This window comes from Lontra canadensis, unplaced genomic scaffold (genome assembly GCF_010015895.1).
Source record: "Lontra canadensis isolate GAN:19392208 unplaced genomic scaffold, GSC_riverotter_1.0 scaffold1, whole genome shotgun sequence".
Classification (NCBI taxonomy): Eukaryota; Metazoa; Chordata; class Mammalia; order Carnivora; family Mustelidae; genus Lontra; species Lontra canadensis.
In genome coordinates this window covers 67511657-67526461 of record NW_022630995.1, presented here as the reverse complement: position 1 = coordinate 67526461, position 14805 = coordinate 67511657, and the positions used below count along the sequence as shown (strand labels likewise).

The 14805-nt window shown below is 56.5% G+C and overlaps 2 protein-coding genes across 3 annotated transcripts in view; one reads left to right on the top strand and one right to left on the bottom strand.

The window, feature by feature from the left end:
* PDE6B (phosphodiesterase 6B) overlaps window positions 1–10472 on the top strand; it is a 32902-nt gene extending 22430 nt beyond the window's left edge. The window contains exons 7-22 of one of the 2 annotated variants that reach the window (XM_032869794.1): window positions 296–362; window positions 543–590; window positions 1348–1497; window positions 1726–1869; window positions 2321–2386; window positions 2773–2919; window positions 4079–4186; window positions 4566–4675; window positions 4876–4963; window positions 5277–5377; window positions 5617–5724; window positions 6269–6332; window positions 6645–6719; window positions 7876–7959; window positions 9207–9363; window positions 10352–10472. In XM_032869794.1, coding sequence (XP_032725685.1) covers window positions 296–362; window positions 543–590; window positions 1348–1497; window positions 1726–1869; window positions 2321–2386; window positions 2773–2919; window positions 4079–4186; window positions 4566–4675; window positions 4876–4963; window positions 5277–5377; window positions 5617–5724; window positions 6269–6332; window positions 6645–6719; window positions 7876–7959; window positions 9207–9363; window positions 10352–10410 — 1576 coding nt within the window. In that variant the 3' untranslated portion in view covers window positions 10411–10472. Of the gene's footprint in view, window positions 1–295; window positions 363–542; window positions 591–1347; window positions 1498–1725; window positions 1870–2320; window positions 2387–2772; window positions 2920–4078; window positions 4187–4565; window positions 4676–4875; window positions 4964–5276; window positions 5378–5616; window positions 5725–6268; window positions 6333–6644; window positions 6720–7875; window positions 7960–9206; window positions 9364–10348 lie in introns of both variants that reach the window. The other variant, XM_032869725.1, reaches the window with a different exon arrangement.
* A 1729-nt stretch (window positions 10473–12201) lies between these two features.
* ATP5ME (ATP synthase membrane subunit e) lies at window positions 12202–14057 on the bottom strand. The gene is made up of 4 exons (XM_032857043.1): window positions 13941–14057; window positions 13428–13482; window positions 12751–12849; window positions 12202–12288 (listed from the first exon to the last, which is right to left on the bottom strand). The coding sequence occupies exons 1-4, from the start codon at window positions 13974–13976 to the stop codon at window positions 12263–12265; spliced, it is 216 nt and encodes a 71-aa protein (XP_032712934.1). The 5' UTR covers window positions 13977–14057; the 3' UTR covers window positions 12202–12262.
* Between the last annotated feature and the right edge of the window lie 748 nt (window positions 14058–14805).

Here is a 14805-nt window from a genome sequence, read left to right as displayed (position 1 = left end):
AGGACGGGTGACTGACACTGAGCTCCAGGGGCTGGACTGAAGAGTGGGGCCCCCAGTGGGGAAAGGGCTTCTCCAGGGTGAGGGGCCTCAGCATAGGCAGAGGAAGGATAAAACAGTATAGACACCCCCAAACCACACTCCTGGCCTCCTCTTATTCCCCCTGAGTCCACTAGCCTTCCCACCCCACCCAGAGCTCAGGAAAGGGAATCAACATTAACACACACACACTCTGCCAAAATCTACGTGCACATCTAATAACCCACCCACCATCTGACCCTCTGCTCTCTCCCCCCAGCACACCCCCAGCTGATCACTGGGCCCTGGCCAGTGGTCTTCCAACCTACGTGGCAGAAAGTGGCTTTGTGAGTCTGCTGAGGCCCTGCCCTTGCCTGGCGCCCCGGCCCTTCCTGCCAGCCTGTGCACCCCTGCCAGCTCCCAGATGCCCTGCCTACGTAGAGCTCATCGGGCTGGATAGTCGTCTTTAGAACCCTATCGTACATTGGGCTGCTTCAGGTGAAATTGTTTTCCTGATCCTCTTCCAGATCTGTAACATTATGAATGCCCCTGCCGACGAAATGTTCAAATTTCAGGTATCTATTCATTTATTAGAGAAAGTATGCTTACTTAGGGAAGAACATATTGTGGTTTAGAAACAATGAACCAAATTAGTTTTCGCTCCTTAAGAAACAACCTCACAATCTCAGGGGCTAACCGCAGCAGACACACACTTCCAGGCACAGGTCTATGAGTAGGCAGGCGAGGCCAGGCCACAAGAGGCTTTTCAAGTCTGCCCCTTGGGTCCTCCTCTGGGGACACATGACCAGAGCAGGCTCTTTTCTGGAGAAGGCCAAGAGTCAAGTGGTCTCCAAGACTCTTCCAGGAACTGGCCACTACCTTTCACTGGCCAGGTGTCAGTGGAATGTGACATGGGAACAGCAGCATATTTTGTGGGGCCCACAGAATGGAATGCAATAATTCAACAATTATTATCAACATTAAGATCATGGTGGCAAAGACAATCGAGCGTGGGAGCCTTCTAAGACAGGGGATCCTGGGTGCCCTCAGGGGATCCTGGGTGCCCGCAGGGGATCCTGGGTGCCCACAGAATTCATACCATGAAGCTGCCCTGCGGGGCATAGAGCCCCAGTTCCATCTAGCAGGAGAAGTCACAACACAAACCCAGGGACATAGAGCTCTCACGCATGGGGGGGAGTTAGCAGACAGGAGGAGCGACCCAATCACCACAGTTTGAGGGCAGAAGACATGAAATGGGTGCTTGCTGGGTGACAGGCCTGAGTCAGGGCCAGACCCAGAGAAGCGGGCATCTCTGGACACCTCTCCCTACAGGAAGGGCCTCTGGACGACTCGGGGTGGGTCATCAAGAATGTCCTCTCCATGCCCATCGTCAACAAAAAGGAGGAGATTGTGGGGGTTGCAACATTCTACAACAGGAAAGACGGGAAGCCTTTTGACGAGCAGGATGAAGTCCTCATGGAGGTAAACACATGTCACAGGGGCAGCTCTTGGAGGGACGCCTGTGTGACAGCATGGGACCCAGCCATGTGGAGACCCTTCCTATCACCTGCTTTAGCAGCATGATGCCCGAGGAGAGTGGGACCAGAGGAGCTGTGAGGGCCCTGGAGAATGCTTGAAAGCACTCAGGGCACTGGAGCAGCACTCCACACGCCAGGACACAGGGTGGTGACACTGCTGCTGTGTCTGCAGTCCCTCACGCAGTTCCTAGGCTGGTCAGTGCTGAACACAGACACCTATGACAAGATGAATAAGCTGGAGAACCGCAAGGACATCGCCCAGGACATGGTTCTGTACCACGTGAGATGTGACAAGGACGAAATCCAGCTGATCCTGGTACCACTCCTGTCAGGCCCTGGTCCCCTTTCCTGCCCAGGGGGGAGGCAGGGCATCCCTGCAGTTGGGGCATATCCTGTGGTCAGAGGGCTGGGCTAGCCCTGGAGTCCTACGTGCTCTGCACAACCAGGAGCAGTCCCTCCCCTGCGTCCTCAGCGGCGAGCAGGGATTGGTCAGAGCCCTCCTGGTCAGGCTGTGTGAGGACTCCCCCTGTTGTCCATGTGGAGAACTTAGAACAGTGCCAGAGAGGCAAGGAGGGACATACAGGAAATGGGAGCCACTGTCACTTTTCTCCAAAGCTAGAAGCTCCAGCTAGGACTCCTGTCTTGTGCCTGATGTCACCTTGTCCCACACTCATGAGGGGTGTAGGCAACGCTGTCACCCTGTCCCATACTTATGAGGGGTATAGCTGACACTCACTCTGTCTCAACACAGCTGTCTTCTCTCTTAGCCAACAAGGGAACGCCTGGGGAAGGAGCCTGCCGACTGTGAGGAGGATGAGCTGGGGACAATCCTGGTCAGAATCTGACTCCCACCCCTCAGGTGGAGACTGGAGGGGCCTGAGGGTCGGGGGAGACTTCCTCAATCCTAGGAGACCTGAGCATGTCATCTGATGTTTGCTGCTGTCTGCATGTCTCTATGCCTGGGTCCGTGTGTGTGTGTGTGTGTGTGTGTGTGTGTGTGTGTGTGTGATATCTCCTAATGTGCCTGTCTTTGCACCTGTTTCCCCAACAACAACTTTGGTCTCATAGTGGGGCCTGTGAGTGGCTAGCCACAGGCCAGAGCAGCTGGAAGGGCAGATGTCACCACAAACCTGGGACATCTGAGACTGGGCAAAGGATCCTGGGAGGGGAAGAGAAGATTGTGGGGCTGCCTCCCTCAGCCCCACAATCCCTCTCACAGAAAGAAGTGTTGCCAGGGCCCACCAAGTTCGACATCTATGAGTTCCACTTCTCTGATCTGGAGTGCACAGAGCTGGAGCTGGTCAAATGTGGCATCCAGATGTACTACGAGCTGGGCGTGGTCCGAAAGTTCCAGATCCCTCAGGAGGTGGGGATGGGGTCCATGGGAAGGGGTCCAGATCCACTGGGACGTGGGGGGTTGTGGCAAGGGGTCCCAGATCCACTGGGAGATAGAATTTGGACATGGTTAAGGGGTCCCAAATCCCCTAAGATGTGGGAGAGATGTGGTCAGAAGTCTTAGGTCCTACAGAGAGTTTGGGGACAGTCATGTTCATTATAGAAACTGTGCCTAGCATAAATGACTGAATGGATGTATCGATGGTTAGATGGGTGGAGGGAATGTTTGGTAAATGGTTGTTCCAAACAATTTGACCATTAAGTGCATCATTAGGCAATAGTGGGATTTGGGCGTGGGATGGAGAGGAAACAGGAGCCCATGAGCTACAGAAAGCAAAGGCCATCTGCACAGTAAGAATGTACCAGGGTGGAGGGGTGGCCCTTCCAGCTCTGCCCTGAGCCCTGCTGCTTTCTGATAGTTTCATGGCCGCTGTCCTGCCTCCACCTTCACACCTCAGGGAATGTCTGCTTCGCCACCATGCAAGTGAGGGTACCGTCTCTCCTCGTGCCTCCCCTGGGAAAAGGTGCAGCACGCTGGCATTTTCAAAAGAAGTTTTACTACATACTAAAGGAAAACACAGAAGCAAAAAGCAGAGAAATGATTACTAGAATTTTTTAAATTTCAGAATGATTTTCTGGCACCAAAAATCACAGTGGATGAGTAAGAGGCCCCTTCGGCCTGCACCCTGTTTTCCAGGGGTAACTGCCCTTGTAGGAGAAGGCTCACACGTCCGGGGCCTGCCCCTTCATCTCTGGACCCTTAGCCTCCATTTTATTTCTCCACTGTCCATGCCATGAGCCCACACATGGGCCATTCAAACACCACTCTTGAAACAGACCTTTTCTTCTAAAACGTTCCATACCCCTTGCCTGGGGTCTCCCAATTTGGGGCTGGGCAATAGGTTGGAGGCCCCCTGCAAGCTGGAGCTCTTCTTAGCTTTGACACTGGTCCCCTCCCGGCATCCCCCCTCAGGCTGCCCGCCACCCCTCGTCAACCCCACAGGTGTCCCACCCAGGAGAGTGGTCAGGGGCCAGCAGCAAATGGCTGGGAGAGGAAGGACTCTCACACCAGGCTGTTGGGGGGACTCCCGCACCGTGCTCAGAGCCCATGCTCCTCCAACTCCCCTCAGGTCCTGGTGCGGTTTCTGTTTTCTGTGAGCAAAGGTTACCGGAGGATCACCTACCACAACTGGCGCCACGGCTTCAATGTGGCCCAGACCATGTTCACGCTACTCATGGTGCGTGTCCAGCATGGGCATGACAGGGGCTGCCCTTGCCCCCCTCCCACTGGGTCAGGCCTGTGAGGGGCAGGCGCTGGAGGGGGGTGCTCCTCTGCGAGCGAGGTGGGGGCCTTCGCTGGCAGAGGAAAGGAGGAGGTGGGGCGCACCCCCCACCCCAGGAGTGCAGGAGGGCCCCTGGGCTGAGGCAGGCAGCAACATGAGGCCCTGACCCCTCCCCACCCTGCCTGCATCCAGCCCACCACCCCCCTACCCCCCACCTCCCCACCCCTCCCCCCACGCAGTGGGGAGGAAAGAGGAGGGGAGGGGAGGGCAGAGCGGGGGCAGTGGGGCGGGGAGGCCACTGGAGCTGCGCAGCTGTAGGGCCCTGTACCCTCAGACTGGGAAGCTGAAGAGCTACTACACGGACCTGGAGGCCTTCGCCATGGTGACCGCGGGCCTGTGCCACGACATCGACCACCGCGGCACCAACAACTTGTACCAGATGAAGTAGGCAGCACGCTGGGCCCCCCGGGGTGCTCTGGGGGAGCATGTGTCCAGTGGCCCAGGGAGGGGCCAGCCCGGAGCTCACTGAGGGTTGGGGAGGCCCCTTCCCTGGCGAGCAGGGAACTGCAGGGGCACCCAGAGGCCACAACCAGCCTCTGTGGGGGCTTCTGGCCAAACTGATTCTAACGAAACCTCTGTAACAGATCCCAGAACCCCTTAGCCAAGCTCCACGGCTCCTCGATTTTGGAAAGGCATCACCTGGAGTTTGGGAAGTTCCTGCTCTCTGAGGAGGTTCGTGTCCCATTCCTCACTCAGAATTTCTCCATATTTATGCCTGACTGTCACCTGCACCCCTGGCCCTCCCTGGCCCAGCGCCCACGACGCCACAGGGCATTCTGACCAGGGGCTAGAGGAGGGTCGGCGGTGATGGGTGGGGTTTGAACGTGGAAATGCCCCCACCGCAGGGTGAGGTGGGCTCAGGTGTCCGGCAGTGGTGGATCTGGTGCAGGGTCTGTTGCCCAGGACCTGCGACCTAAGGGTAGGGTCAGATAGATGGTTCCTGGGAGGGGAGGGGACAGACTGGGAACCCTAACCCTTCCTGCAGTCCCTGAACATCTACCAGAACCTGAACCGGCGGCAGCACGAGCACGTGATCCATCTCATGGACATAGCCATCATCGCCACGGACTTGGCACTCTACTTCAAGTGGGTGCAGCCGCCCTGCGGGAGGTGGGATGAGAACCTGGGGGGTCGTGGGAGTGGTAGGGTAGGGACCTAGAGCTCCTAGAACACCCTTGCCAGCACAGCGGCCCTGCAAGGCCTGAGCTGTCTACCTCAGTTTCTCTCCTAGAAGGGTGGTGGGGTTAGGATCAAGGAGGAGAGGGGTGTCCTTCATGGGGTGAGCGGGTAGGGGTCGACTGTCTCTCTCTGTTCTTGGGGTTCAGGAAGAGGACGATGTTCCAGAAGATTGTGGATGAGTCTAAGAACTATGAGGACAGGAAGAGCTGGGTGGAGTACCTGTCCCTGGAGACGACCCGGAAGGAGATAGTCATGTGAGCTGTAGGGGCAGCAGGAGCAGTCTCCATGCTGGCTAACCCTCACGTGCCCCTCCCAAAGGAGAAGACACCAGGCCCCTGAATAATACACAAGAACAGCTCTTCTCTAAATAGCTTTGATGAAGCGTCAAAATGAAGCCTCTTACTTGTTCCTCGTTTTCAGGGGAGACAGTACAGGATTGGGGTCAGACAGTCCATTTCCTTAGTTTGTGGATTTGGCAATAATTCTTATTCATGAACCTTCACTGATGAATCTACAAAGTGGAGATTCAGAACTATGGTCCTCCTCCAGGCCCGTCCCAGAGATCCAACAAGGAAATGTGTAAATCATGGGCACTGGGAGCTGCCCAGTGAAGACATGTTGGTTTTAGCTTATGGAGGCAAGGGGAGGGGGAGGTGATGAATGAGGGTTAGGGTTGGAGTGGGTGTGTGTACAGTAGGAGGTCTACTAGTGGAAGGAGTGCCCAGAAGCAGAGGTGGAAGGGAGGGAGGGAGGGAGAGAGGCCAGCCTGGGCACACCTGGAGCTTCATCTTCCTGCAGGGCCATGATGATGACTGCGTGTGACTTGTCTGCCATCACCAAGCCATGGGAAGTCCAGAGCAAGGTCAGAATTCATGCAGGGCCCCAGCCTCTTGTCATTGCCTCTTGCAATTGCATCTAGGAGAAGCCTGAGAGGGGGGACAGAACCTTTGTTTGCAAGTAGCACTGAGGACTGCCCCTCTGCCCCCACTCTGGGGCTGGGCTCACGGCCACCATGTGGGCACACACCAACATGCTCACTGGGCGGTAGGTCCAGCCTGAAGACTGGGAATCCCAGAGGGCCTGAGACAGAGAAGACTGAGGGCCCTTTGTCAGTTTCTGACCAAGCGCTGAACTCCACAAGATCACTGCCTTTTATGTACCCCCTGCCCACCAGGTTGCTCTGCTGGTGGCGGCTGAGTTCTGGGAACAGGGTGACTTGGAAAGGACAGTTCTGGATCAGCAGCCCATTGTGAGTGTTACTTCCAGAATCTTCTAACCCCACTGTGGTCTTTGGGAACCTCAGGCCTTGCTTGGTGCAAACAGGGAACCCCTGGGGATCTGGGGTGCTGGGACCTCAGTCTCACATTGTGGGGTCCATCATGTGACATGAGCTGAGTATAAATTAGGTGGCTCGGGATCTGGGTAAAGTTGTAGAAAAAAATAGGGTTTCGGTAAAACTGTGATGCCCATGCAGAAATGGAAAGTTATTGTCAAAAGTGGTCAAGGCAGGACATGACCCATCTCCCAGGGCCTCCCCGGCCCAGGCAGCCCCACAGTGAGCCTCAGCCAGGCTGAGAGCTGCTCCAGGAAGGGCATCAAGTGGGGAGAGTGCCGTGCCAGAGAAGGCCAGTGGCAGGAGTCCAGGTGCCCTCACCGTGATAGATGGAAGATGCTGAGATCTTTGGGTCAGTAATGTGGGACCAGGAATATGCTGCTAGCCTACAGTGGAACCTGCATAGTATCCAAGGAGATGAGGACAGCATAGCATTATCCAACAGAATTTGGAAAAGATGGAAAGAGGGTTTGTCTTACAAGTAAATTCCAGTCAGTGGAGCTGCCTGATCATGGGGTGGAGAAGGCTTTGGGGCCAGAGACAGGCTGCAGGAAAGGGTGTCCTAACCAACCAGCCAAGTCACCTGGGGACCAGGCAGGCCTCTAGTTCCTGCATGGCTCACCCTTGCTACATGGAGCTCCAGACAGTAGGTAGCTATGAAGGACAGACTAGCAGGGGACAGCCCAGGGGGTCTGGAGTATGTGGACACCAAGGATAGCCCGTCCAAGGGCCTCTGGATTTCGCCCTGCAGGGCTCTCAAGCCAGGTCTTCAGTTAGCACCATGGATAGCTCCCAAGAAAGTGGGAGGAAGGGGCTCCAGGACCTGAAACTGGGAGCATTATGGTGGACTCATGGTGGAACTACCAGATGACTCAGAGAAGGGGAGGGGCATTCTGACTGTCCCCCCTGTAAGGGCCAGCATCTATCAAGGCAGTCTAAGCCCCAAGACCAGAGGCTCCACTCATTCCATGGAAATTGCTTCATCTGTGTCTCTGTGGACATGTTCATCTGAGCCGGGTGGGGCTGAGTGAGACCTGCAGGCTCAGAAGAGGTTTCTCTGCTCCCCCCCAAGCCAATGATGGACCGGAACAAAGCAGCCGAGCTCCCCAAATTACAGGTTGGCTTCATCGACTTTGTGTGCACATTTGTGTACAAGGTGAGCAGGCTGGTGTGGGGCCTGGCTGGGTTCACAGGAGTGGGGGGACTGGTGTGGGTTCACACGATGGCCTGGCCTGCCATAGCCCCTGTTGCCTCATCCTTGCACTTAAAATCTGAAATCCTCAGTGTCATCCTAAGGAGTCCCTTCCCACCTTCCCCTCACCAGTTCCTCAGAAGCTCTTCATGCTTTCCCACAGGTCTCCACTCTCTGGGAGATCCTCCTCCCACCATGAGGTCTCACCTCACCTGTCCCTTCCCCAGACCCCATCTAGCCACCGCCAATCATGGCCTGCAGCGTATCTGTGGGTGCATCTGTTCAGTGCCTATGAACCCAGGGGGACAGCAATGGGTCCACCTGTCCCAGCTGGGAATGCCTCACCCAGCAAACATATGTTGCACTTGAGTGACCGGGGAACACTGTGCCAAGGACATGTGCTGTGACATCACAGCCCAGAGGACTGGTCAGGGAGTGTGTTGGGGGTCTGACTGCAGAGCCCCTCCCAAGTGATGACCGACACATCCATGGGCTCCATTCCATCTGATCCTGGGGGCTGTGAGGAGGAGGTTGTCTGCTTCTGAGTGAAGTCAGCCCTGATTGGGCCAGTCCACTCCCTACCTCGACCATCACAGCACCTGGGCTTCCCCTTACTGAAATGAAAGCTCAGCTCCCTTTGGTGCCCCCTCAGCAGGACTCTAAGTGCTGCAAAGGAAGGCAGAATCAGGATGAACATCCCAGTCCTGAAGGTCACAGGTCACAGCCCCACCACAGCACCCCCCTTCCCACTGCCTTCCCCAAGTCCATCCACATGCTCCATGCTTGTGTGTGTGTGTGTGTGTGTGTGTGTGTGTGTGTGTGTGTGTGATGTGCGTAGAAGAGCCTGGAGAAGGGGCTGCAAGACCAACCTGTCTGCCCAAGTCTTCCCACCCTCTCTGCCAAAGGACTCCCCTTCTGCCATTGATATTCTCTATTCCTGGGGTCCTCTCCCCACTAAGACCACCTGTGCCCTTCCCATCCTCTCTTCTCCGTTTCCAGGGCTTTGCTGGGAAAGTGACATCTCAATGGCCTTCCCTTCTCCCTCAGACAGGTCCCCTCCCCAAGTTCTCCTCTTGGGTGAGCAGGGCAGGGTGGTGGGGGACAGGCTGGTGCCAGCGAGGGCCAAGTCATGGGGAGGCCACCTGCCCCAGATGCTTAGGAGCACTCAGGAGGTGTGACCCAGCTTCTTGATTCCCTGTCTTCCTGTCCAGGAGTTTTCCCGTTTCCACGAAGAGATCCTGCCCATGTTCGACCGACTGCAGAACAACAGGAAGGAGTGGAAGGCCCTGGCTGACGAGTATGAGGCCAAAGTCAAGGCCCTGGAAGAGCAGAAGCAGCAACAGGAGGAAAAGACAACAGCCAAGAAAGGTCTGGGCTGCAGGGCGGGTGTTTGGTTAGTCCCCACACGGAAGTGTGTGAAGGGACGAGGTTAAACAAGAAGGGCAGGTGGGGCTGGTTTGCTCAGGCTCCTTCCTGCAGAGGCAGCCATCCCTCGGGATTGGGCCTGACTGCAGGATCTCCTTGTTCCTTGCCAGGGACTCTCATTTTCTCTAAAGAAGTAACTATTTGAATGTTACTTCCTTTCTAAAGGGAGGAAAGCCCAGGTGAAACATTGAGAACTCTCAACAGCTATTTCTTCCACCACCAGACAGCAGTTCCCTCCTAATTAACTTAGGAAAATCTACCTCCACTTCCATGTACCCTCAGAAACGAAACAGAAGACCTAAGGGCGCACATCTGACTCCAGCTCAGGTCATGATCTCGGGGTCCTGGCTGGAGCCTCCCCAGTGGGCTCCGCGCTCAGCAGGGAGCCTGTTTGTTCCTCTGCCCCTCCCTCTGCTTGTGCGCACACACGCATACTCTCAAATGAATAAAATCTTTAAAAAAAGACCTAAAAAAAGAAAATACGGGAGCTAAGAGTCAAGCGTACATGACATCTCCCCCTGTACTACGTCAGAGCCTTTCTTTCCCTACTCAACCCCACCCCTGCCTGCTGTTTTGGTAATGTGGCTCACGTGGCTTCATCGTAAGGAGTCACCATGGGGCCTAGACAGAATCCCTGACGTTGTTGCCTTGGTATTTGCCTGTGCGTGGCCACTGTGGCCCTGGGACTTTTGCTATTTCCTGCCCTGGGGAGGAAACCTATGTCAAGTTATGGGGGCTGTGGGGGCACCAGAACTAAAAGTGTCATGAGAGCTAAGATAAGAAAGGCTGAGTCCTGGCTAGGCTAATCAGCTCAGGCTTCCCACAGGTCCCACACTCTGCCCTCCCTCTAGCGGGGCTGGCAGAGGACACAGGGCAGGAGAGGCGGGGCCGGCAGACACAGTCCTCTCACCCTTGTTCTCTCTTGCAGCAGGAACAGAGATTTGCAATGGCGGCCCAGCACCCAAGTCTTCGACCTGCTGCATCCTGTGAGCTGGTCCATGGGTTCTGATGGCGCCCCAATCCGTTCACCCGCTGGGACCCCACCTCCAACCATTTGCTACAGGAGGTTAGGAAGCCCAAGAAAATGACTGAAGACAACTTTGGATATTTTGATTTTTTTTTAAGATTTATGTTTTTATATTGGGGCACCTGGGTGACTCAGTGGATTAAGCCTCTGCCTTCGGCTCAGGTCATGATCTCAGGGTCATGGGATCGAGCCCCACATCAGGCTCTCTGCTCAGCAGATAGCCTGCTTTCCCCTCTCTCTGCCTGCCTCTCTGCCTCTTGTGACACCTCTCTCTCTCTGTTAAATAAATAAAATCTTAAAAAAAAAATTTTTTTTATAAAGTCAACTACAAATACACTTAAGCGTCCTTTACACTCATCTGTCTTTTGGGTACACAGCAATACCACAGAGAGACGTTTGGAAAGGGTCAGTGACCTGCATGTCTGAAAGCACTGGGTGAGGTCCACAGGCGCACATGTAATGTGTATATGGGTAGACGAGATACACAGTTGTTACCTATCTGGTTCCGGGGCAAATAGGGCCAGAAATTGAGAATACAATAAAAACAAGTTGCCCTTTTCTTTAATGCAGCAGCAGTTGTGGTGGAGGGCACATCATGTCTAACCTATGAGAAAGTTCTGCCACCAAGGTCAAGGCCATGAGTGACCTGAGCAAAAACACCTGGAACAGCCCTCTGCACTGAGGTCAAGGGGGCACCCTGCCACAGCTGGGGTCTGCCCAAGTCCTACACCAGTGATGGTTCCCTTACTGTTTGTGCACCAGCAGAGCCAGACCCAAACGCATGACTCCCATGTGAAATGGGTATTACTTACCTGGTAGAAATTAAGGACTTTTCAGATCCTGACCACATGAGCTCCAAATCATTCATTCCCAACACTGGACACCTTACCCCACAGTAAACTCCTCTCAGCTGCCTGATTAGATGGGCTGTGGAAAAGCCATTTCGGATGCCACACAAGCCCACCCACAGAGGCCCTGAGCTCCTGGGCGGGCGGGGAACACCAACACCCCCCACAACCATGCAGACACAGCAAGGAGACAATTTCCATCTCAGCAGGGAGACCCGCTGACAGTCCATGATTAGGGCACCAACCAACAACTCCAGAAGGAACTGAGCTGGGCTCACTCAGCCTTCAACTTAACTAAAACCAAGGCTTTCAAGTGCTTATCCACTGCTTCTCATCTAGCCTCCCACCCCCATTTGCAAAAGAATTCATTTTACCAACTTTGTGCCAGGCCTATGGCTGGGAAGTGGCCCCATTACAACATGAGGAGTCAGGCAGAACGTGGCCGTCAGTTCAGCAAGAGCCCAAGCCCACTGCAGAGCTTTATGCAGCACCCCAGCCTGGTCCTCAGAAGGTCACAGGCCTTCCTTAGGGTCGAGGGGAGGGTTCCCGACAAGGGGAGAGAGATCCAGGTCCCATCAGTAAGGGCATCAGGCCACCTCCCAACCCGCGTTTGTACTGTCCATCAAAGTGTCTGGGCCAGAGCTCACTGAAGACCAAGCAGCAGCCACAACATCCAAGCTGCCTGTGTCTGGGATAAACTGCTCCCTTTGGGGCTCCCCAGTCAGACACCTCAGAGAACAGGTGATGGGAATTTCTGTGTTCCCTGCCCGTTTGTGCACTGCACCCTGGGTTCAGAAGGTCCATTCTGAAACCCACTCCCTAGCCCACCCCACCCCCAACATAAATGGAGAACAGAGCACAAGTGCAGAGCTTGAATCCGGAAATCAGACAACTGACGACAGTACAGGAGAGCATCAGACAACACAGAAAGCTTTATTCATCCACACCGTTCCAGAGAAAGGCAGGCTCACTTTAGTATGCTGTCATCTTGGGCTGAAAGGTTCAAAGGAAAATATTCGTGTTATTACACACTCAGACGACCCAAAAGGACCACTTCGCATGTTCGGTGCTCAACAACCCAGGATCTGGCTACAGTGGAAGCCCAGCCGTGTGCTGCCTCAACTATTGTCCCTGCGCGCTCTGACTGCAGCCTGCCATGGCAGTCGGTGGGGGACGATGCCTGGTTCTGGTTCTATGGGCCTCTGAGCGTGGCACATTCCCAAACAACTCCCTTCCAACGCCCAGAGACCTGGGCCTCGCCCAAGCAAGGTTTCACCGTGTCCCCCCACATCCACCGCCCTGCTCCATCTCTCCCTCCACCAGAGGACCCGCTGGCCAGTGCTGGGAGAAAGGAGGCAGCTCCTACCCCTACTGCGGGGCTCGCCTGAAGCAGCACCTGTATGTTTCTAAAGCCCAGGCAAAGGACCAAACTTTCAGATACACTCAGTCCAGTACCTTCTGCCAGTTCTCTCTCAATCCGTTTCCGTTCATCCTCCTTCTTTTTCTCCTCAGCGGCTATCCTCCTCTCCTCTTCCGCCCGAGGTTTCAGGTAACCTGTGCAAGGAAAGCGTGAATATGGGGAAGTACTTTCAGTGTCTTCACAGAAACACTTAAAAGGAATTTAGTGCCCCGTGAATGCCTGACCCGTGTGCTTCCCACTCCTCTCTCTCCGCGTGGGTCAAGGCCTGACTAGAGCTCGGCAGAGTGCACAACCGGGAGGGCAACTGCAGGGGCCGCGCCACCTGACCAGACCTTCTCTGCTCAGCTATCTGGGCCACCCGAGGCTACTCGCATCTGACCACAACACTTCTCCAGCACTCACCTGGCACCCCAGTTTTCAACAAGAACTAGCTGCTTTCCAGCTCCCCCGGATGCCCAACGTAAGAATGCACTTTGGGTCCTGACCACCTGCGCTAATCGCAAAGCGACCTACACATCTGCCGCGGCAGTGCTCCGCGGTCAAGCTCGCTCGGGTTCCTGGGGCTGGCGCCTCCCAACCCTGTCCCCCTTCTTGCCCTTCGCTGGGGTTTACGAGGCGGCTCTAGAGAGCCCCCACCCCCTGGCTATAAGAAGCCCCAGGGTTTCCCCTGCCGTCCGCCGACATAGCGGCCCCGCCAGCCGCGGTCACTCACTGTAGCGCTTGGCTCCGTACGCCACTCCGAGGAACAGGGCGGAGTAACGGCCCAGCTGCGGAGAAAAGTTGGTCAAAGGCAGGCCGGGGCGCGGGGCGCAGGGCGCGGGTCCCGAGGGCGCGGGTCCCGGGGGTGGGGCTCCCAGCCCGCGGGGTCGGGGCGCAGGACGGAAGTCCCGGGAGCGCTGGGACGGGGGATGCAGGGCGCGGGTCCCGGCGAGGGGGCTCCCAGCCCGCGGGGTCGGGGGCGCAGGGCGAGGGCCCCGGAACCGTGGGGACCGGGCGGGGGAGTGGTGGTGATGCTGGTTCCAAGCCCAAGAGATCGGGGCGCAGAGAGAGAGAGTCCCGGGAGCGCGAGTCCCTGGGGTGGGGTTCCCAGCTCGCGGGGACCCGCGGCGCGGGGAGCGGGGAGTGGGGGTGGAGGGCTCGCACCCGCGGGGGCGCGGGTCCCGGGTTCCTTGGGGTCGCGCACGTGGAGCCGAGCACTTGGCGACGGCCGCAAACCCTGATTCACCTTGATGAGTGGGGAGACTTGCACCGGCGGCACCATCTTGCCTGTAACCTTCACGCCGGAAGCACAATCCGCGGAGGACGCTGCAAGGCCGGGAAAGCTGCGGAGGCGTAAAAGCGTACAAGGCTAAACGCATGCGCCGTCAGGGGTGAACAGGACATGGACTGCGCCCCCCGGTGGACGGAGGTGGAACGCGCCTGCCCGCTAGGGGAAGGAATCACGCGAGGCGCGCGGCTCGCGAGCAGCTGCGCATGCGCGACTGCGGGAGCGGCAGGTGTAGGTTGGGCAGCGGGGGCGCCTTTTGCCAGAGATGTGGAACCTCGGCCTACCCTCATGTTCCCTGCAGCCCCTAATGTTGTCAGGCCAGGATGACACCAATGGAACGCGCCCATTATAAGTCCATATATTTGAAAAATATCAGTCAGGCACCCAAAGTGTAAAATAGATTGTTCTCTATTCGCCTCTACTATGTGGGCTCTCCATTCAGGACCAGCGAGTCGGGGAAGGAGCCCGCATTCCCGCCCCGCGGCTGGAGTGCAGCCTTCAGCCACATCCAGGCCCATGACCACCCCAGGTCAGCCACAAGGACTGCCCAAGAAGAACCCATGGTCCGGTTAGAGGTTTGGGGCTGGGAATCCGGGGTCTGTGGACTGATGTGACCTGAGTGCAGGCCCCCTTGCCCCAGGCCTCTCCCCCGGTTGGGGTGGGGGGGGCTGTTGTGGCCAACCCCTCTGAACTCAGGCCAGGCTAATCATGGTGGCCTCAGGACCCATTCCTGGGACGGCACTGCCTTCGGTGTCCCTTACGGCTACCGCCACCCCCCAGTCCCAGTCCCCCAGCAGAGTAGAGCTTCCTCACTGCAGGAGTC

What these genes read in the sequence shown, in the direction of transcription:
- ATP5ME (XM_032857043.1), bottom strand. Translation starts at nt 13,976, where the DNA reads ATGGTGCCGCCGGTGCAAGTCTCCCCACTCATCAAG. An exon ending in AAGTCTCCCCACTCATCAAG is followed by an intron (nt 13,483 to 13,940) that starts GTGAATCAGGGT and finishes TTTTCTCCGCAG; the next exon opens with CTGGGCCGTTACTCCGCCCT. An exon ending in GTACGGAGCCAAGCGCTACA is followed by an intron (nt 12,850 to 13,427) that starts GTGAGTGACCGC and finishes TTCCTTGCACAG; the next exon opens with GTTACCTGAAACCTCGGGCG.